Source organism: Erinaceus europaeus, chromosome 16, assembly GCF_950295315.1.
Source record: "Erinaceus europaeus chromosome 16, mEriEur2.1, whole genome shotgun sequence".
Taxonomy (NCBI): domain Eukaryota; kingdom Metazoa; phylum Chordata; class Mammalia; order Eulipotyphla; family Erinaceidae; genus Erinaceus; species Erinaceus europaeus.
In genome coordinates, this window is record NC_080177.1 from 62,636,473 (window position 1) to 62,659,069 (window position 22,597).

At 38.0% G+C, this 22,597-nt stretch overlaps 2 protein-coding genes across 4 annotated transcripts in view; both read left to right on the top strand.

The window, feature by feature from the left end:
- The window catches only part of PRKD1 (protein kinase D1), a 363,379-nt gene that overhangs the window by 48,201 nt on the left and 292,581 nt on the right, over positions 1–22,597 (top strand). The gene's annotated exons all lie outside the window — the stretch shown is intronic.
- LOC103108001 (prenylcysteine oxidase 1-like) overlaps positions 2,940–22,597 on the top strand; it is a 93,931-nt gene continuing 74,273 nt past the window's right edge. Inside the window, 3 exon segments of the mRNA XM_060175590.1 lie at positions 2,940–3,078; positions 5,930–6,039; positions 10,363–10,470. Coding sequence (XP_060031573.1) covers positions 2,940–3,078; positions 5,930–6,039; positions 10,363–10,470 — 357 coding nt within the window.

Sequence of the window (22,597 nt, forward strand, 5' to 3'; positions counted from 1 at the left end):
TGAATTGTGTTAAGCATATGTCTGTTAGTCAAAGTGTGAGCTACAATGATAAGACTGCATCTAAAAATGTCTAAAGAAGAAAGCAATAAATATACATATGGTCAAATACATCTGAAAAATTTTAATTCTATCTCTCTTTTTTTTTCTTTTTTGCCTCCAGGGTTATTGCTGGGGCTTTGTGAGTGCATTGCTCCTGGAGGCCATTTTCTTGTTGGATAGGACAGAGAGATATCGAGAGCTGAGGGGAAGACAGAGAGGGGGAGAGGAAAATAGATAACCTGCAGACCTGCCTCACAGCTTGTGAAGTGACGCCTCTGCAGGTGGGGAGCCGGGGGCTGGAACCAGATCCTTGAGCTGATCCTGTGCTTCACGCCATGTGTGCTTAACCCACTATGCTAAAGCCTGGCCCCCACTTCTTTATTTTTAATGGTTGTGATATTATTTTCCTATGTTAATAGAAGCTATATGCCTTGTCCACAGTAGCATTAATTGTAATAAGAAGCAGATTTTGTAGTAGGAAGAAAATTTGTAATAGGAAGCATATTTATACATGGAAGCAAACCCAGAGTACAGATAGATTAATAGGTAAGCAAAATATGGCATATGAATACAATGAAATATTATTTACTCTTAAAAAGGAAGGAAAATGTGATATAATATGGATGTCTCCATAATTAATTCCATTATCACTATTATTTTTGCCCTTGCCAGGGATTTACTACTCTGGGCTGAATCTTTTCAGTTACAGAGAGACAGAGATAAAAAGAAAGGGAGAATGTCAGGGACAGATACCACAACTTTGAAGCTTGCCCCAGTGCAGTAGGGGCTGGACTCAAACCTGGGTCACAGGCACCCTCTGAGATGACCTATCTTGCCAGCCTCAATAACTAAGTTTAAATAAGTCAGTCACAAAACCACAAATATGATTATATTTATACAAGGTATTCAGAGTTTCAATCTCTTAAGAGCAGGAAGTAGAATTGTGGTTACCAGGGTTTGGGAGCTAGGGGGAAGTTGTGAGTTGATGTTTAATGGGTACAGAATTTCAGTTTGTCTAGTTAAAAATGTATGGAGATTGATGGCACCACACTGTAAATACATACAACCCTACTGAATGAAACAGTTAAAAATGGTTAAAAAGGGTTAAAATGGTTAAAAATGGTTAAGATGGAGACTGGGAGAGATTTAGCAACTGGGGTACACACCTCAGCCACATGGGAATTACCTCTAGGGGGTAGCTTCATGATTGTAGTGTAGTGATGTAGTATATGTTTCTCAGTATATCTCTCTGTCTCTCACCATTTATCAGAAAAAAAAAGTCTACTAGTAGCAGTGGTATATTTCAGGTGAAGAGCTCAGAGTTAATACTGATGACAGAAAAAAAAAAGATGATAGAAAGAAAGGAAAGTGGAAGAATGGAAATTAGGTGAAATGTAAGAAACAGTGAGCACAAAGGTTGGGAGAACTTCTATCCCAGGTTTCTCGCTATATCCCTTTATATCCATAGTCCTGTTGTTCATGGTTTCCTTTTTACTCTCGTAAGTTCAGGTTTGGTGTCCTGCTTATAGACTCAAATAACATAACTTAGTAACTGATCGTACTTATTTGTGCCTAGAATATTGAGGTGGAGGTGGGAAAAGAGACGCCGCAGCTATCCTATCAAACCTTCATTATATTCTATCTTATGGCACTGGGTCCCTAATACCCTCAGACCCTCAGTCCCTAATCTACTGCAGTAGATCACAGTTGTTTAATATTTCACCCTGTATTTTCCCTGCCCTGTTTCATATGCACCACTTATGAGTGAAATCATTTGGTATTTTTCTTTCTGGTTTATTTCACTTAACATGATTCTCTCCGTTTTCATCTATACTATAACAAAAATACGAAAGTTCATTTTTTTATATAACTGAGTAGTCTAATATGTATGTGTACATGTATAACTAATATTAGTTTAAGATATAGATTCATTCCTGAACTCATTTATTTGACATTTTGATTGTTTCTGGCTATTATAAATAGTGTTCCCATCAACATCGGCATGTATAGATATTTTCAGAAAATGTTTCTGTGTTCTTTGGATAGATAGATACCTAGGAGAGAAATTGCTGAATCATATGGTAGGTTCATTTAAAATTTTTCCAGGAATCTTTCACCTCCTTTCTATTGGAACTGTACCAATTTCCATGTCTTGTGGCTCTTTTTTTTTTTTAAAGATTTTATTTATTTATTAATGAGAAAGTAGGGAGGGAGGGAGAGAGGGAGAGAGAGAGGGAGGACACCAGACATCACTCTGGTACATGGGCTGCTGGGGATTGAACTCAGGACCTCATGCTTGAGAGTCCAACACTTTATCCACTGTGCCACTTCCCAGACCATTCTTCTTCTTTTTTTTAATAGAGGTGGATAGTATAGAGTAAAGTAGTGTAGAGATATTTACAGTAGAAATTTGAGTCTGGTGTGTCAAAGAGAAGATTCTGGAGCAAGGAAATGTATCATTACTTAATGAAGTAGTAGCACAGTGAGGGAGGACATAACTGACATAGGAAGGTAGGAAGAGATAACAGGAATGCTATAGCTAGTGTGAGTGTGTTTTGCTTGTGTGTGGAGGGGGAGAAAACAATAAAAGATGACATTGTGACTTAAACTGTTTCCTTATGAATCAGTGTCATGTGTTGACATTGGTGGAGCAGTTGAATGATGAAGTAGTCCACAAAGTTAAGGGAAGAAAAGGAAGAAACTATTTGTAAATATACATCCATTTCAACTCCACCCTGGGAGGGAATAGTTAAGCCTAGCAAATGCCTATGGAATGGAACCAAGGTATGTTAGAAAAGAGGAATTTAACTGAAAAAGTAAAAAATAAATGAATTAACAGAATGTACAGCCCATAGTCACACGTAACCAAACTGTACCCACCACTAAGCACAGAAGTAGTCATGAGCAGAGAGGTGAAACTGAGCAGGAGTGCATTAGATGACGATCCAGATCATTTCAAGATACAAAGGCAACAGGGTGTATTTGGAATGAGAGACAGCATTCAGTGGGCATATTATGTAAGGATTTGGCAGCCGTGTGGTGGGTGGTGCTTCGTGGAAGGCATTTCAGGATTGCTGTGGGACCTGAGCCAGGCCAAAGTAGGCTGCTGAGTTAAGTCAGAAGTGGAGGATATAAGTGAAGACAACTCTCAAGAATCTTTACTGTAAAGAGGAGGGGAGTAGAGAAGAATTACACTAGAAGTGACTTAATTATGTAATTTTGTTGAAATGGTTTATTGTGGTAAAATATGTCTAATAAATTTACTACTTTGATCATTTCAAGTGTACAGTTTAATAGCATTAGTACATTCAGATGTTGTGCAGCTAGCATCACTTCCAGGTCTTTTTCATCAGTTCAAATAGAAACTCTGTACCCATTAAACAATGACTCTTTTCTCTTTTCCCTGCAACTCTGCTTACTTATTTTTTTCCTCCTCCCACTTTTTTTTTTTTTTACCACCAGGGTTACTGTAGGGGCTCCACTCCAGATTGATTCCTCTTTCCCATTGAACCCTGTTTATTTTACATAAAGGCAAAGAGAGGGAGAGGGGGAGGGGAGGGGGAGGGGCAGAGAGAGAGAGTGAGGGAGAGAGAGAAGACACCACACCACACCACACCACTGCTCCACCACTCATGTAGCTTTCCTCATGTAGGTACTCTCATATAGTGACTGGGGTTATGAATTTTGGTCCTTGTACAGATAAGATGTAGGTGGCTATACCTTACATCCCCCTTACTCCACCTCCCATAACTTATGGTTCTTTTTTTGTCTTTCTGAGTTTAACTATCCCGGATATTCCATATAACTGTAATCATACAATTTGTGCTTTTGTAGTGCTTTAAGTGACCATCTAAGTTATAAAATGTATTAGAATGTTATTTTTTAATGATTGTATAATATTTCACTATATGATCATACCATACTCTATACATTCATCCATAAATATTTGGCTGTTTCTACAATCCAGTTATATTGTGAAGTGATACCTTATCGTGATTTATATTCACTTTCCCCTAATTCAGGGTTCCTTTCTTGTTATACCAATGTGAGATTCTTGGGATTTCATGCAATAGAAATTGAGTCAGTTTATTCCCAGATTTTTTACTCGGAGTTATGTTCAAGCACAAGGGAGACAGCACATGCTTACTAAGCCCATAGACTGGCTTCCCAATGTCAGTCAGCATTATGGTTTGGCCAGTGTATAATTAGGTTAGGCCCTTTAGTTAGTGTATATGGCAGCATACGAGTAGACAGGACCCTTTATTCAGGTGTGAACAGCCTCAGTTGTCCAGACTACTCAACCACTCAACTCAGGTCTGTGCTTGTATTCTATATTTCCTACACAACAACACTAGGAAGGCAGAGTTGCTAATTACTGCCACACCAGGAAGATTATATAGCAGTCACCAAGAATGTTTTTGTGTTTGTGCACCCAGTAGAAACTCAGGGTTCAGTGTAAAGGAAATTGGTGACCAGAAACTTTCTTTTCTTCACCCACAGGGATATTGACAGTTAGGAGAGGGGAGGTAGAACCCTGCATACATTTATTTGCCTTACTTTAACATACCGTACTCATTGTGTAAAAGCCTGGCGGTAATGGGATATGGAGTTCTGCTGGTAGCAGTTTTGTGGAGTTGTACCCCTCTTATCCTATGGTCTTGTCAACATAAATAAGTTAAAAAAAACAGTAATAAGGATCCAAATTAGAAGAGAAGAAAGAAAGCTATTACTACTTGCTGACGACAGGGTAATATAAATATAAAATACCAGATAATTCAGTGTAAAATTCTTTTTTTTTTTTCCTCCAGGGTTATTGCTGGGCTCGGTGCCTGCACCATGAATCCACCGCTCCTGGAGGCCATTTTTCCCCCTAGTTGTTGCAGCCTCGTTGCGGTTATTATTGCCATTCTTGACGTTGCTTTGTTGTTGGATAGGACAGAGAGAAATGGAGAGAGGAGGGGAAGACAGAGAGAGAGGTGAGAGAAAGACACCTGTAGACCTGCTTCACCGCCCATGAAGCGACTCCACCCGGGGGCTCGAACCGGGATCCTTACGCCGGTCCCTGCGCTTTGCGCCACGTGCGCTTAACCCACTGCGCCACCGCCGACTCCCTCAGTGTAAAATTCTTAAAAGCAATTAGACATTATAGTAGGTGGCAGCTACAGATTAACACAGAATTTAGTATTGACACTTTAAAAATTTTATTTATTTGTGGGAAATAGTTACAGAGAGAAGAGGGGGGGAGAGGGAGAGGGGGGGAGAGAGAGTGAGAGTGAGAGAGACTGACTGAACAGAGCACTGCTCAGCTCTGACATATGGTGGTTTGGGGAATTGAACCTGGGACTTGGGAGCCTCAGGCATGAAAGTCTTCTTGCATAACCTTTATGCTGTCTCCCCCACCCAGCATTTCTCTATATAAACAGTGAGCTATAAGAAATCAGATGCAAGCACTTGACTCATCCAGTAGAGTGAACGTGTTACCATGTGCAAGGACCCTCGTTAAAGCACTGGACCTCAACATGGAAGCACTTGCCAGGGAGAAGGACTTTTTCAGTGGTAGAGCCATGTTGCAGTGTCTTTTTCTCTTTCTCTCTGGGAGCAGTGGAGACATACAGACGCTGAACCCTGGTCAGATGTGTGTGTGTGTGTGTGTGTATGTGTGTGTCCCATTTAAAATAGCATACCAAAATTATCTAGGAATAAATTTGACAAAGGAGATGATGAAGTACTTATAACGTTAAAACTATGAATCACTAACAAAGGAAATAGAAGACAGAAAGAAGTTGAAAGATATACCATGATCATATATTGGAAAAAAATGACCAGCCTCCCCAGAACAATATACAGATTTAATGACAGTTTCTAGCGAAGTCCCACTAATTTCTTTAAGGGAATAGAGCAAATTTTACAACAGTTTATCTGGGATCACAAAAGATCCAAGATGCCAAAGCAATTCAGATAGAAAAGAATGAGAGTGGAGGCATGATTCCTGGCTTCAAGGTATACTACAAGTCTAAAAAAAATGTTTGGTACTGGAACAAAAACAGATGTACAGATCAGAGGACTAAACCTGAGAGTCCAGAGTTGAAGCACAGAACCTCACTGGGTAGTATGGTGTGGAGCTATTCCTCTTTAATTTTATGATCTTGTAAACAACAGATAAAAATAAATACATGTTTAAAAAATAAAATTTATGCGGGTTGGGCAGTAGTGCAGCAGGTTAAGCGCATGTGACGCAAAGTACAAGGACCAGTGCAAGGATCCCTGTTCGAGCCCCTGGCTCCCCACCTGCAGGGGAGTCGCTTCACAGGCGGTGAAGTAAGTCTACAGGTGTCTATCTTTCTCTCCCCCTCTCTGTCTTCCCCATCTCTCTCCATTTCTCTCTGCCCTATCCAACAAGATAATATCATCAACAACAATAATAATAAAACAACAAGGGCAAAAAAAAGGGAAAATAATTAATAAAAAAAAATAAAACTTACCTTATTTAGTAAAAAGCATTAATAAAGGAAATGAGAAGCTGCACTTAAGTTCTACCACTTCTAGACAGTTAATTTATGATACTAGGGTCCAGGATGTAAATTGGAGAAAGGTGGATCTTTTCAATAAATAGTGTTTGGGAAATTGAGTTGTGACATGCTGAAGGGACTATCATATCTCACCATGTATAGAAGTCAACTTAATATGGATCAAAAATTGAATGTTAGATCAGAGTCTGTTATCAAGCATAGAAGAATATATTGAATAAACACTCTATGATGTCTGCTTTGATAATGTCTTCAAAGCCAAGCCCATCAGCAAGGACAAATAAAAGCCAAAATAAATCAATGGATTTACATCAACCTGAAAAATCCCTGTACAGCAGAAGGAACTTTTATCTAAGCAAAAAGATACCTTATTGTGTGGGAGATTTTTTCTTAATTTAAAGAATTATTTTAAGAGTATTTAATTATCTTTATTTATTTGATAGAAACAGTCAGCAACTGAGTGGGAAGGGGGTGATAGAGAGGGACAGAGACAGGGACATCTGCAAAACTGCTTTACCACTCACAAAGCTTTCCCCCTGCAGGTGGGGACCAGGAGCTTGAAGCTGGGTCCTTGTGCATTGTAACATGTGTGCTTAATCTGGTGCGCCACCACCTGACCCCAGAGATTTTTCTTTTAAAAATTTATTAGTGATTTAATAATGATTGACAGTATTATAGGGGTATAACAGTTCCTACCATCAAAGTTCTGTGTCCCATCCCCTCCACTGGAAACTTCCCTCTTCTTTATTCCCCTAGGATTATAGAAGTCCTGGCTTCTGTAATTGCTTCTTCACTGGACATGAATGTTGGCAGGCTGATCCACTCCTTCCATATTATTCCTTTTTCAATCATGTATCTAAAATTGTATTTACTCAGAAGCATTCAGAATGTCAAGAAACCAACTGCAGTTTTTCACACTGTACAATTTATAAACCATCTTCCACAGACTTAACTTCCAGTGGTTTTTTCTCTGACAGGAGTAAATTGTGTACAGTGGGTTAAATACTTTAATAGCTAGGAAAAAACTGGGCTAGAACCCACTTATTCATCATAATTTTTTTCTTCATCTTTTTCCTTATCCTCTTTATCTTTGTCATCTTTCTCTTCCTTATTTTTCTTGTTTGCTTTGGCTTTGACAGCTTTCTTTTTGGCTGCATTGGGCATGTCTTTAGCTCAGTATAAGGCAATATCCTTTTTTAATTTTTCCTTCAGTTTAGCTGCCTTCTTTTCATAAAACTGCTTGTCATCTGCAGCACTGTTATTCTACATTACTCCCAACTTCTTTGCAACATCATTGATGTATAGGCCAGGATTTTTTTTTTTAACCTTTGTGCAATACTCAAAAAAAGAAAAGAAACCAAAACCAAAACCATAAAAACCAAAAAGGAATCAGAGGAGGCCTCTTGGGTGCGTTGGGTACCTTGAACTTCTTTTTTTTTTTTTTAGGGGATAATATAAATTTTCTTTTCTCTTTCATTATGGACCTTGTCAGCCTTTGCCATGCCTTCAGGTGGCTCAGCGGGTAAAGAGCATTGTGGACCCACGTTTGAACCCCTGGTCCCTACTTCTGGGGACTGTGGGGAAGCTTTATTAATGGTAAAGTAGGCTGCAGCTGTCTTTCCATCTCTTCTCCTCTCTTGTCCTATTTATCTCTGTCCCAATCATAGCTAAAGGGGGAAAAAAAAAGCAAAAAATGACCTCTGGGCATGGTGTAGGTATAGAACACTGATGGTGGAAAAAGAGAAGAAGGAGGAGCTAAAGGGGAAGAGGAGGAGGAGGAGGAGGAGGAGGAGGAGGAGGAGGAGGAGGAGGAGGAGGAGGAGGAGGGGAAGATGCTCTTTCTTGTCAGCAGACATGGTTTTTTGTTTCTTTGAGCATTTCTTAGAATACTCTGAAAAGTTTACTAAAGCACCTGGGTGCTTATTTTTGGGCTCCTTTCTGCAGGTCTGCAGTTCTGCACGAATAATATATACAACAATTTGACTCTAGGCTTCTTAGGATTGATCCTTTTTCCAATGTTTAACTACTTTCCTCTATAAGGCACTGGGTCACTCTGCACCTGCCTGGCTCATACTTCAAATTATATCTTAAAAAAAAAAAGACTGAAAGTCGGGCGGTAGCACAGTGGGTTAAGCGCATGTGGCGCAAAGCTCAAGGACCCTGGTTTGAGCCCCTGGCTTCCCCCTGCAGGGGAGTCACTTCACAGGCGATGAATCAGGTCTGCGGGTGTCTATCTTTCTCTCCTCCCTCTCTGTCTTCCTCTTCTCTCTCCATTTCTCTCTGCCCTATCTAACAACAAAGACATCAACAACAACAATAATAACTACAACAATAAAAAAGGGCAACAAAAAAGGGAAAATAAATAAATAAATATTTTTAAAAAGATTATGACAGAGAGGAGAGAGAGCGTGAATCATTGAGAAGGAATAGAGAGGAAAGACAAAAGTATTGCTCAACTCTAGTGCAAGGTTCCAGGCATGCAAATTGATGCTCCAACAGGCTGAACTCTCTGCTTGATCCTCCTGAGTTATTCTTTTTATTTCTTCTTTTTCCCCACCGATGAGGAAACTGAAATGTAATGAGGACAAGTCACTTGTTCAAGGTCACATATTAAATAGCACAGTCAACCTAAGAATTCAGGCTTTCTGTCTACTGTACTTGTGTCTACTATATTGTGCTGCCTCTAATGCTGGCAATAAATTTTTTGGCAGATGGTGATCACAGAAGTTACTTAAAGTCACAACTTTCAAGTACTCTTTTTCCCTCTAAAACCAAACTCTGTAGATTTTATCCCCAAAATTACATTCTCACTTTCATAGTTTTGAAAAGGAAGGTGTGAAAATTTGAAATGTTATCTATTCTCATTTAAGTTCTTACTTTCTATGGAAAATATACCATATGATCTAAATGCCATTATCAATTGTTTCTCACACTAAATGAAAGGGAAAGTGTATGCTCAGTAGTGAACAGAGGCTCCCTTATAAGAGTTTGACAGCGCTCAACAAAGTTTTGGCACTTGCACTTGGCAAAACATCTGAAGCAGATGAGTGGTTCATATGGCAAAAGAACTGCCATTTTAAAAGGTGTGTTGATATGAATATTAGCAACTCTGAGTGTTTGTGAACTAAGCTTAATGAAGGACCAGAATATTGACAAAACACTTAAAAATGATACTATGTTTAATGGTTAAAGATACAAAGTAATTGATTGTAGAAGCCTGCTATGATTCAATTCTAAGTTGTATGTGTTATCCATAATTATGTCTTAGAGGAACATTTAACAATATGGATGTGCTGTTTGATTCTTAAATGTCATCATTACACTGAGTTCTAAATATAATCTATCTTTAACCATACTTGCAACTGATATCGCTGTGTGACAGGCAAGAAGGAAACAAAAAAAAAGAAAAATTCTAATGTGGCTTCAAAATAATTCTCAGCACTTCTTCAGGTGTTATTAAGGCAAATGAAAGAGATTTGTTAAAATAAGGGATAGTTCAGTTGCAGTTTTGCTCCTCAGAATTCACATTATTGCCACATCGTACAAATGACAAACATTTGTGGACTATGGCAGCAATCTGTTGGGTGTTTCAATCTATTTTGAGCTGAAATTGATTAGCACTTTATGAAAAGTGTACAGAAAATTGCCATGCTTATCAAGGCAAATCAAGCCATAATTCTGCCTTTTTTTTGTACACCTGCAGCTATGAATATTTTTTGGTGGGTACATTGAGATGTGCTCAAGAACATACATATTGGACTGTATATCATGCAATTTATTCTGATCTTACTGACAGTTTGCAAACAAAAACTCAAAACAAGATGCAACTGTGTGCAGCTCCCGAACTGTAGGTTCTGATTTTGGCATCAGTGAATGCACATGGGATGGGGCTACAGCTGAAGAGGTACATTTTTGCTCATCTTACCGTGAAATATAATCTGAGCATTTGTTTGATGGATTTCATGAAATATGGAGGAAATCTAAATTAAAGGTTTCACTTGATTGTCTTTATTTTTGTTTCACCTTAGTAATAACAATGAGTGCAGATAACCTAAGATGAGTGTAGTGACATGAGTTTTCTCTGTTCAAGAAGACTTGCTAAGAATGAGGAAATGAGTAATGATGGTTGGTGTATTTCATATTTTACAAAGTAGTGCCCTTCCTATGGCAACACTCTCAAAGAAAATTAGACATCGCAGACCAAATTAAAAAGAGAAATATGGGGCTCTATGAAAGTTAATATTCTTTGCTATAATTTTTATTTATTTTAATTAATTTACTTTTTGGTGGTGCTGGAGCCTCAAGCATGTGGCTGTTTCATGACACCTGGGCTGTTTTTTGTCACTTTTTTTTTTCATTTTAATTTTTCACTCCTTTGGTTCTGTGGCACTTTTTGAACCACAGCTTGAACTTGGGATGCATGCATGCAAGGCACATGCACCACCAGGTAAGTTATCTTTCATCCCCTAATTACTGGGATATTTTAAAAACAGAAAACCATGTGTCAATGGACTAGATTTTCATATGGCCACTGGGAACAGAGTTGATGATAAATATGAGATTAAAAAGAGAAAGAAAACATTGAAAATTTCTTCTATTCACTATGGAGGACATGCACTATAAAGTAAGCTATTCACTTTAAACTTATTTCAATTCTATCAGATGTTGTAAATTGCTACTTAAATGTAACACAATTTATGTATCTCTTATCTTATGTCTGGTTCTATCTAGAAACACATGATGAATCATTTAAAGTTCTCTGTAATGAGTCTGTTCTGATAAAATTCTTTTCCATGAAACACGTTTCATGCAAAATTATCTTAAAATAACTTTTTTTGTAGTTTTTTAAAAAATTATTTCTTTATTGGGGAATTAATGTTTTACATTCAACAGTAAATACAATAGTTTGTACATGCATAACATTACCCAGTTTCCCATTTAACAATACAACCCCCACTATGTCATTTATCATCCTTCATGGACCTGTATTCTCCCCACCCACCCACCCCAGAGTCTTTTACTTGGGTGCAATATGCCAATTCCAGTTCAGGTTCTACTTGTGTTTTCTTTTCTAATCTTGTTTTTCAACTTCTGCCTGAGAGTGAGATCATTCCATATTCATCCTTCTGTTTCTGACTTATTTCACTCAACATGATTTTTTCAAGGTCCATCCAAGATCGGCTGAAAACGATGAAGTCACCATTTTTTACAGCTGAGTAGTATTCCATTGTGTATATATACCACAACTTGCTCAGCCACTCATCTGTTGTTGGACACCTGGGTTGCTTCCAGGTCTTGGCTATTACAAATTGTGCTGCCAAGAACATATATGTACACAGATCTTTTTGGATGAATGTGTTGGGTTCCTTAGGATATATCCCCAGGAGAGGAATTGCAGGGTCATAGGGTAGGTCCATTTCTAGCCTTCTGAGAGTTCTCCAGACTATTTCCCACAGAGGCTGGACCAATTTACATTCCCACCAGCAGTGCAGGAGGGTTCCTTTGACCACACATCCTCTCCAGCATTTGCTGCTGTTACCTTTTCTGATGTATGACATTCTCACAGGAGTGAAGTGATATCTCATTGTTGTCTTGATTTGCATTTCTCTGACAATCAGAGACTTGGAGCATTTTTTCATGTGTTTCTCGGCCTTTTGGATCTCTTCTGTGGTGAATATTCTGTCCAAGTCCTCCCCCCATTTTTGGATGGGGTTATTTGTTGTCTTGTTGTTGAGTCTGGCAAGCTCTTTATATATGTTGGTTATTAAACTCTTATTTATGACATGTAAAGATCTTCTCCCATTCTGTGAGGGGTCTCTTGGTTTGGGTGGTGGTTTCTTTTGCTGTGAAGAAGCTTTTTAATTTGATGTAGTCCCATAGGTTTATACTTGTCTTAGTCTTCTTTGTAATTGGATTCGTTTCATTGAAAATGTCTTTAAAATTTATGCGGGAAAGAGTTCTGCCAATATTTTCCTCTAAGTATCTGATAGTTTCTGGTCTAACATCCAAGTCCTTGATCCACTTGGAATTTATTTTTGTATTCGGTGATATACAGTGATTCAGTTTCATTCTTCTGCATGTTTCAACCCATTGTTTCCAACACCATTTGTTGAAGAGACTCTGCTTTCCCCATGTAATAGTCTGGGCCCCTTTGTCAAAGATTAGATTTCCATAGGTGTGGGGCCTCATTTCTGGGCTCTCAATTCTATTCCACTGGTCAATGTGTCTATTCATGTTCCAGTACCAAGCAGTTTTGATGACAATGGCCCTATAATACAGTTTGAGATCTGGGAGTGTGATGCCTCCAGTTCTGTTCTTTTTTTCTCAAGATTGTTTTGGCAATTCTAGGTCTTTTCTGGTTCCAGATAAACATTTGTAGCATTTTTTCTATTCTCCTAAAAAATGTGCTTGGGATCTTGATGGGGATAGCATTAAATTTGTAGATGGCTCTGGGTAATATATTCATTTTGATGATGTTAATTCTTCCAACCCATGAACAGTAGTTTCTTATAAAAAGTAAGGAAGAGGAAGAACATTTGAAATAAGTCATAATCCTGACATTCAGAGACAACACTAGTAATATTTTGTAGTACATCATTCTGGCTTTCTTTTATTACTAAAGATGTAATGACAATTTTGAGACTTGCTTATTTTTTATGTAATATACTATAAACCTGTTTCTGTGCCATTAAATGTTCTGTAACATATGTAGAGAATATAAGATTTTGGGGGCTGGGAGGTGGTGCACTCGGTTAAGTGCACATAGTACTATCGAGCCCCACCTGCGTTGTTGATGCATCACAACTGGTAAAACAGGTTTGCAGGTGTCTTTCTCCCTCTCTGTCTTCACCTCACCCCTTAATTTCTCTCTGTCCTATCGAGTGAAATGGGGAGCAGAGATGATCACCAGGAGCTGGGGATGCCTAGTGCCAGCATGGCACCTAGTCCCAGTGATAACCCTGGAGGCAAAAGGAAAAGAGAGACTATAAGGTGTTTTTGTTTGTTTATTTGTTTTTGTTTTTGCCTTCAGGCTTATCGTCTTGGTGCCTGCACTATGAATCCTCTGCTTTTGGAAATTATTTTTCCCTTTTGTTGCCATTGCTATTTTTGCTGTTGTTGTTGGATAGGTCAGAGAGAAATCAAGAGAGGAAGGGAAGACAGAGGTAGGGAGAAAAAGATGGACCACCTGCAGACCTGCTTCCCTGCTGTGAAGCGACCCGCCCCTGCATGTTGAGGTGGCAATCGTTGTGTTGATTAGGTTGTGATCAGCAGATGCAATATTATTTGATATGGATTGGGAGATGCATACGGGAAAGTGGGCTCTACCCAAGGGTTCCAGGACTGGGGGAAGTAGAGGCTCTATAGTGGAGATGTGAGGTTCCTGCTGTCTTAGGGTTCAAAAAGACAATCGATAGTTAATGTTATCATCACATTATTTGGTAATTGGGTTAACTTTGAAAATGTGGACACATTTCTTACCAACTAAGCTTAAGTGATGTTTTCTCTCAGAACTCTTGGCACACATGATTATACTGTTCATTTGACCTACTTATTCATTTTATCGTCTGTTATCAGTTTTCCATGTGTTGCCCACAAATTACATTGCACACAGTTTCTGTCTCACTGGAGATGTATCTATTATAATTTATTTATTTATTTTTATTTTTTATTATCTTATTTATTTGATAGAGACAGCTAGAAATTGAGAGGGAAGGGGGTGATAGAGAGTGAGAGAGACACCTGCAGCACTGATTCACCACTTGCAAAGCTTTCCCCCTGCTTGTAGGGACTGGGGGCTTGAACCTGGGCCCTTATTCATTGTAATATGTGTGCTCAACCAGGTGCGCCAACCATCTGGCCCTTGTTATATCTATTTTATACCCCTAAACAACTATCTGAGTGCATGGCACACTAGAAATGCATGATAATTCCCTGTTAAATTTAATTGCAGTTATTTTTTTCTTACAGATTTTAGCATAGTACTTAGAACATAGTAAAGTCCATAGTACTTAGAACATAGTAAAGTCCCAATGAATATTTTCTGATTGATCATAATATATTTGTACTTAAAAATGTCATATTTATTTTAATGAGAGAGCTACAGAGAGAAAAATACCAGAGCACTGCTCAGCTTTGGCCTATGGTGGTGCTGGGGAATTGAGCTTGGGATTTTGTAGCCTAAGATATGAAAGTCTTTTGGTTTATGTTCTCTCTCCAGCCAATATATTTATACTTTTATCTAGTTTGATCCTGAGATGTAAACTCTGAAAAACTGGCAGCACTGTAAAAAAACAAAACAAAACATTGAGTGTATACCCATCTCTCCCTCTCTCTATCTCCCTCTCTCTCTCTTCCTCTCTCTCTCTCTGTCTCTCTCTCTCTCTCTCTCTCTCTATATATATATATATATATATATATATATGTATATATATATATTAGGAAATTGATATTACATTTTTAATATTAAAATTTGTTGCAGAAGGCAGTTTACATCTCTTTTATGGGCTTTGGTTTAGTCTCAAGTCTTCACTATTCAGGGCCTGATGTTTATATGCACTTGACAACTTCAGATGTGGAGTTCGAAGTTATAGATAGTTTTTTTGCCATTGTTTTATAATAGTATTGGTGGGAGTAACTGCAGAGAACCTTCCACAGTCACTTCAGGTCTTTTTGGCTATTTATGATACATTAGATTTTATTTTACTACATACATAAGTTGTATCATTTCTTCCCAAGTGTTTTTGCCTCCCACGAATGTTCTTATCGATTGACTCAAGTAAGCTGAATTCATGTTTCCATAGAAATTAGAAATAATAAATTTATATTACTATGATTATAGTTTTATTGTTCCATAAAGACATTTACAAATGAAAAATTTAAATCTGTATGCTAGATAAATCTGTCCATTTTGCTTTCAGAATGATAAATATGCTTGAAAAGTTTCAGTGTAATCCAGGCAAATATATTTTTCTTATTACTTACTTTTCCTAGAGGAAACATATCTACTGAGAATTGATGAGTTTTCATCTTCCTTTCCCTTATTTAATTTCAGGGAAAGCAAATGAAAAACGTATACTATAAAGATCAGATTCATAACTTAATCTTTCAAAGTGTTCCTTCTGTATTCTGATAGATTTTTTTTTAAAGCATGAGGACCACCATTTATTTTTATCGTTCTTGTAATCAGTGAATAGGTTGAGCTTAATTTTATTGACACTCCTTTTTAAAACAATTCAGCCTGATTTCAGAAGTGACATCCTCTGCATCAGAGAGGACTAAACTATGCAAAGTGGCGTCCTTTGAGGAATACTCATTACCAGAATGGTAACAAGGAACTCAGCTCAAGCAGTTCCTATAGTGATTACAAACTGGCTCCCTTCCCAGCTCTTAACAATTTCGGCGTGTTTTTCTTGATTGACCATCAGTCTTTAGCATGTCTCTAACACTATACATGCTCACACACATTCACACACACTCACAGCCAGACCTAGTACACACAAGATAAACAAACAGAAAACTCATATTAAACTCAAGGAACAACTTATGCAGAATGATTTAATTATTTTTGCAAAGAAAAAAAAAGTGATACCTATTTTGTTAGATGTTTTGGAATATGAAGAATCCATAAAGTTTGACTCAAGGTTTTTCAGAAGACACTGTAGAATATGTTTTAGTGATCCAGATGTTCACAGTCTATAACTAAGGCTCTCTGACATAAATGTTTTGGAGTCTAAACACTTTGCCAGATTAATCATTCTAAAATGAATTTGCACCAGCTTCAAAAGTTGTTGGTTCATTTATTTATTATTTCTGCCATTTGCCTTTGGGACGTTAAACATGTTCCAAGCTCTGTCCCATACAGAATGACAGCATTTCTCTATTGAAACCCCATGTTTATTATGTCTTCAGCATCACTTTTTCATGCATAAGCCTGGTTATCTTTTAACACGGATTTGACCATGTTACCCTCCTGCTTGAAACATTTCATTGAAGTTCCATCACAATTTGCATAAGGTTCAAACTCCTTTTCATAGTTAGAGGCCTTATGTGATGCCTCTTCCCCTTTGCCCCTCTCCTTTTTATTAGAATTGTAGGAGTCTTTTTCTTCGTGGAAGCTGATGTAATTATTTAATAATATCCTGTCTTTCTCATCCATTTTTGTTTTCACTAATATTCCCAGCAAATTTCATGGACCTTCACAGGTGGACTCAATACATTTAAAATAGAGCAAAGCAGGGACCAGGTGGTAGAGCACCTGATAGAGTGTTTCTGTTACCAGGTATAAGGACTCTAGATCAAGCACCACCTTGGGGGAAGGGGCTTCAAAAATGGTAAGGCAGTGCTTCAGACATCTCTCTATTTTTTAAAAATTTATACTTGTTTTTAAAATTACTTTTTTACTGGATAGAGACAGCCAGAAATTGAGAGGTAAGGGGTTGATAGGGAGAAAGACAGAAAGACACCTGCAATACTGCTTTACCACTGGCAAAGCTTTCCCCTGCTGGTGCACACCAGGGGCTTGAACCTACATCCTTGCACATTGTAGCATGTGTGCTCAACTAGATGTGCCACCCCTGGCCCCTCTCAGACATCTCTCTCTCTGCCTCTATATTACTCTCTGTCTCTGAAAGAAAGAAAGAAAGAAAGAGAGAAAGAAAGGAAGGAAGGAAGGAAGGAAGGAAGGGTGGGTCGGTCACTGGGAGTGACTCAATGCTGGCACCAAGTCTCATCTTAACACTGGTAGCAGAAAAAGTAAGAAAGAAAGAAAAAGAGAGAAAGAAAGACAGTAAGAAAGAATTTGAAAAAGAGACAGAAGAAGAATAAACAATCACGTGTATGCTATTTTGTGAGAACAAAAAACATGAAACTGTTATGGATCCCCAGCAGAACTGAAAAATGAGATGACTTGGATTCAACTCCAGGGCAGTGGCATATTTTCGTCATACAACTAAAACAGTTAAAAACAGTTTTTGTTGTTTTTATTGTCATCGTTGTGTATCACAACTCCAGGCTGACTTTTTCAGCAGAGAGACAGTGAGAAATGGAAAGATTACATAACATTAACTCTTCCCCTCCGGTAAGGTGGAGGTTTCACATCCCTAGCAAAGCAGGCATTTACTCAGCTGTGGTATCTTTCGGCCCCTTTCCACTTTTTCCCGCAAAGCTGTCACTTGACAAAAATTTTATTTCACTTAAAAGTGCTAGTTTTAGTTATTTGGACTAATTTTGTCACTTATGCCAGCTGAGAAATGAATTTAATTTGGATTCTTTAGTATACTGTGAAATAATTTGAAACTAGACTTAAAAGAATAATGCAAGGGAGGGTCCATTTCAATTAAACTTGAAAATTAGGCTAGTTTGTTTTCCTTTCTCCATGAATGTGGAAAATAAACCCTGTCTGATTACAGAAGTAACACATAATTAATTGAGTGAGATAAAATCTGGGAAAAGCTAGGGAGTTGATGTAGTGGAAAGTTTATTGTCCCTGGAGTCAAAATACTTAAATTTAAGTCCCATGTTTTTCCGATAACATGACCTTAGGAATACCATTTATATAAGTTAAGTCTCAGTTGCCTAATTTCCAACTATGACACCATCTCCCCAGACAATAACTTGGGCCCACCTGCATATTAGATGCCAGGCTCAGGCAAAAACTGATGAAGTCATGGGCCCTTTGGAATATACCTAAAATAAACCTACTAGCTTTTTTCTTAAGCGGAGACCTCAAATCTTCATCTGCAATATTCCAGCCTTTAGGTTCATGACTAGTCAATAATTTGTTCTGCTTTATAGCTTAATTCTTTTTCAGCCCCAGGTTTCAGATTCTACCATGATGCCAACTTAACTTCCCTGGGCAGATGACCCCATCAGTGTGTCCTGGAGCTGTACGTCCCCAGACCCCTGTCCCACTAGGGAAAGAGAGAGACAGACTGGGAGTATGGATTGTCCTGCCAACACCCATGTTCAGTGGAGAAGCAATTACAGAAGCCAGACCTCCCACCTTCTGTACCCCACAATGACCTTGGGTCCATACTCCCAGAGGGATAAAGAATAGGAAAGCTTTCAAGGGAAGGGACTGGATATGGAGTTCTGGTGGTGGGGATTGTGTAGAACAGTACTCCTCTTATCCTATGGTCTTGTCAATATTTCCATTTTATAAATAAATTTTAAAAATACCATAAAAAACCTACTTCAGAGTGTTGGAGGCAGTGTTTCATTTCATTTCAGTTGAAATTTGAGCTGAATGAGCTGAACTTTGAACTCCTATGAGATTCTAACTACTGCTTCACCTGTTTGCAGCCAAGTGTGAGAAATCTGGTTTGACTTTCTGTGTTTCAATTTTTATTGGTAGGAGGTACGCCATCTATTTTGTCTTGTATTTAGAAGAATATCTTCATATCCTTTTCTGAACTATGTGTTATGACACTTAGTTTGTAGTCCATTGCTGCAGAACAGTGTAGCCATATATTTTCTACAACCGACCTACTTGTCCATAACTTTCACTGCAATGTGGTTGTTTGTGTCCAAAATCAAGTCACTCACTTGCGTTTTTTTTTTTTCCCCCTTGGGTTGTTGTTGCTTTTGTTGGTGTCACTGCTCCAGGCTGACTTCTTCAGATATAAATACAGAGGCAGAGAATGAGGGAAAGAAACCACAGAACTGAAGCTTCCTCCAGTGCAGTGGAGGCTGACTTTAACCAGGGTCACACATACAGCAAGTCAAAGCAATATCCAAGAGAGGTATTTTGTTGGTCCAAGATGCATGTTTTATAATCCTTCTATTATTTAGGAATCGTATTCATAGGAGAAAGAAGGGTATTTGTTTTAGAGATTGTAGATGTTAGTATGTTTATTCATGTGCATTTCCAGTGAGGAGTTTAGATTGCCTAATTCTTTTATTAGTGACTGATAAAATTATGATAGGGGTATAATTCCACACAACTCCCACCACCAAAGTACTGTGCCTCCGCCCCGTCCAGTGTTAACTACTGTATTTCTCCCAAGGTCACAGATTCTCCCTCCTCCCAAGTGTTCATGTGTTTCAAGTCTTTATATTCCACATATGAATGAACTTATTTGGTAGTTATCCATCATTTTCTTATTCAGATCAATAAGCATAGTCATTGTCAGTCAGTTCCATTCCTTTTGTCCTAAAGGACACGGTATAGTGTTTCTAAACTACAGAGTAGTTAGTACTCCACTGAGTGTATGTCCCATGATTTCCTTTTTTTTTTTTGTACTTCTGAGATTCAAATGAGTGATTTTCATTCCATTATTAGAGATTCCCTACTTAATTCCCCTTACTCTAATTCTCTAATTCTCCTTCTTCTTCTTCTCCATCTTCTTCTTCTTTTTCTTCTTCTTCTCCTTCTCCTCCTTCTCCTCCTCCTCCTCCTCCTCCTCCTCCTCCTCCTCCTTCTTCTTCTTCTTCTTCTTCTTCTCCTTCTTCTCCTTCTTCTCCTTCTTCTTCTTCTTTCTTCTTCTTTCTTCTTTTTTCTTCTTCTTCTTTTTTTGCCTCCAGGATTATTGCTGGGGCTCGGTGCCTGCACTATGAATCCACTGCTCCTGGAGGCCATTTTTCCCATTTTGTTGCCCTTGTTGTTGTGCTTTTAATTATTCTTTATAGTTTTTTTCTTTTTAATTTTCCCCCCAGATATTTTAAACTTTTAATGAGAAAGACGAAAAGACATGCACCAGAGAAGGACATAGGCTATTCTGGCAAAGATGGAAATGAAGACTTGCTTTGACTAATGCTGAAATATGTAGGAATATGTTTTAAAAAATCCTAAAAATCCTCTTTATTACCTTTGGGTCAACTGAAAAAAAATCGGTCCACTTATGGAGCAAATATCTGAAAAATATTAAGTAGACATTAAAAAAAATATCTTAGGGGGAGTCGGGCTGTAGCGCAGCGGGTTAAGCGCAGGTGGCGCAAAGCACAAAGACCGGCTTAAGGATCCCGGTTCGAACCCCGGCTCCCCACCTGCAGGGGAGTCGCTTCACAGGCGGTGAAGCAGGTCTGCAGGTGTCTAGCTTTCTCTCCTCCTCTCTGTCCTCCCCTCCTCTCTCCATTTTCTCTCTGTCCTATCCAACAACAATAATAACTACAACAATAAAACAACAAGGGCAACAAAAGGGAATAAATAACTAAAATAAATATTAAAAAAAAAAAAAAAAAAAAAAAAAAAAAAAATATCTTAGATGAAGTTAGCTTTACTTAAAAAACATATTTTCCGTGTACTGTCTTCAGCTCTAGAATTACAAGTCTTTTTTATGTCTTGAATGTTTATTGCCGAGATATGTAACTTTATTATTAGTAGTAATTAATTGGCTACTAAATTCCTCTTTCCATCATGAATCCTTATAATGAGATCAGGGTTATAAAAATGAAGTTTATATTATTTCACCCATTTATCTCTTGAGCAAGCTGGGTGACAATATAAAGGAGTCATCACCATCTAACTTTCAAATATGGTTTTCAACACAGCTGGGCTTTGACTGTTGATGGCCCGTTTTATTTTGAGAATTATCAAATACTTAATGTTTGAGTCTACCCAAGTGAGGGTCACGATTTTCTGCTTTATAACAGTAAATAAAACAATAAATTCATTTATTTACTAAGATGAATTTCATCAGTTTTTTGCCATTGGTTTAATAGTTGACCTTTTTGTAATTGAAATAATAGCTAATTAAGAATAAGTGATGCTGGGAGTCGGGCTGTAGCGCAGCGGGTTAAGCGCAGGTGGCACAAAGCACAAGGACCGGCATAAGGATCCCGGTTCGAACCCCGGCTCCCCACCTGCAGGGGAGTCGCTTCACAGGCAGTGAAGCAGGTCTCAGGTGTCTATCTTTCTCTCCTCCTCTCTGTCTTCCCCTCCTCTCTCCATTTCTCTCTGTCCTATCCAACAACAACTACAACCATAAAACAACAAGGGCAACAAAAGGGAATAAATAAATAAAATAAATATTAAAAAAAAAGAATAAGTGATGCTGTGCTATTATTTGAATAGAGATTTCTTAATATTTGATTGCTCCAAGGAAACTGACTTTGAAACACTATTGTATGAAATAGGCTTTGGTCTCATCTCCCCTCCTTTTTTCTAAATATCAGCATTTTTCTGAAAAAAAAAAGAACTTAGTTGCATTTATGTAATTTGGCTTAAGAGGGTTTTTTAAAAAAGGAGAGTGGACGAATTAATGACAACGAAAGAAAAAGAGAAAAATATGTGTGTGTGTGTGTGTGTGTGTGTGTGTGTAAATTTTCTACTTTTGATGTACTTGGAAGTGCTCTTTGGAGTTTTGCCATTAAAGACAAATTCTTCAGGAGTACTAGAGAAATGATAGTGACATTAACAGGCGATCTCTAGTGTTTCAAAGTCATCAGTAAGGTCTGTTTAAAACGAAATGATCACAAGCCCAGATTGCAATCAGACACTTAACACTGTGAATGAAGTAGAGAACTGAGTGAAAGGGGAAGCCACAGCTGCCTTTAAAGATTCAGTGTTTAAACTCAAAGTGTCTCATGAAGTCACTTCTGTTCACTTTAGTGGTTCACTCGTTCAACAAATATTTACTGACTGCCACTTGCCAGATAGCTTCTTCTTCTTCTTTTTTTTTTTACTGAGTTAACATAGTAGTATGACTTATAATGTATGTTTCAGATATATAGCATTATCATTATCATTAGATATCATTGTATCATGTCAATACTATAAGTCTAGTTTCTCTCCGGTACCATATAGTTTATCCAATGACCACTTCATTTTTCTTTTTTTAATGTTTTTTTAAATTATTTATTGGACAGAGACAGAAATCAGGAGGGAAGAGGGAGACAGAGACCAAAGAGATAGAGAGACACCTGTAGCACTGCTTCACCTGTTGTGAAGCTTCCCCTCTGCAAGTGGGGGCCAGGGGAGGAAGGTTATACAAATCTAGAAATGTGATTGGGATTCAGATTTTGGTTTGTTTGACCGAAGGTCTCTTTTCTGTCTCCTATTATCCCAGAAATAAGCTAGTACAAATTCAAATGGA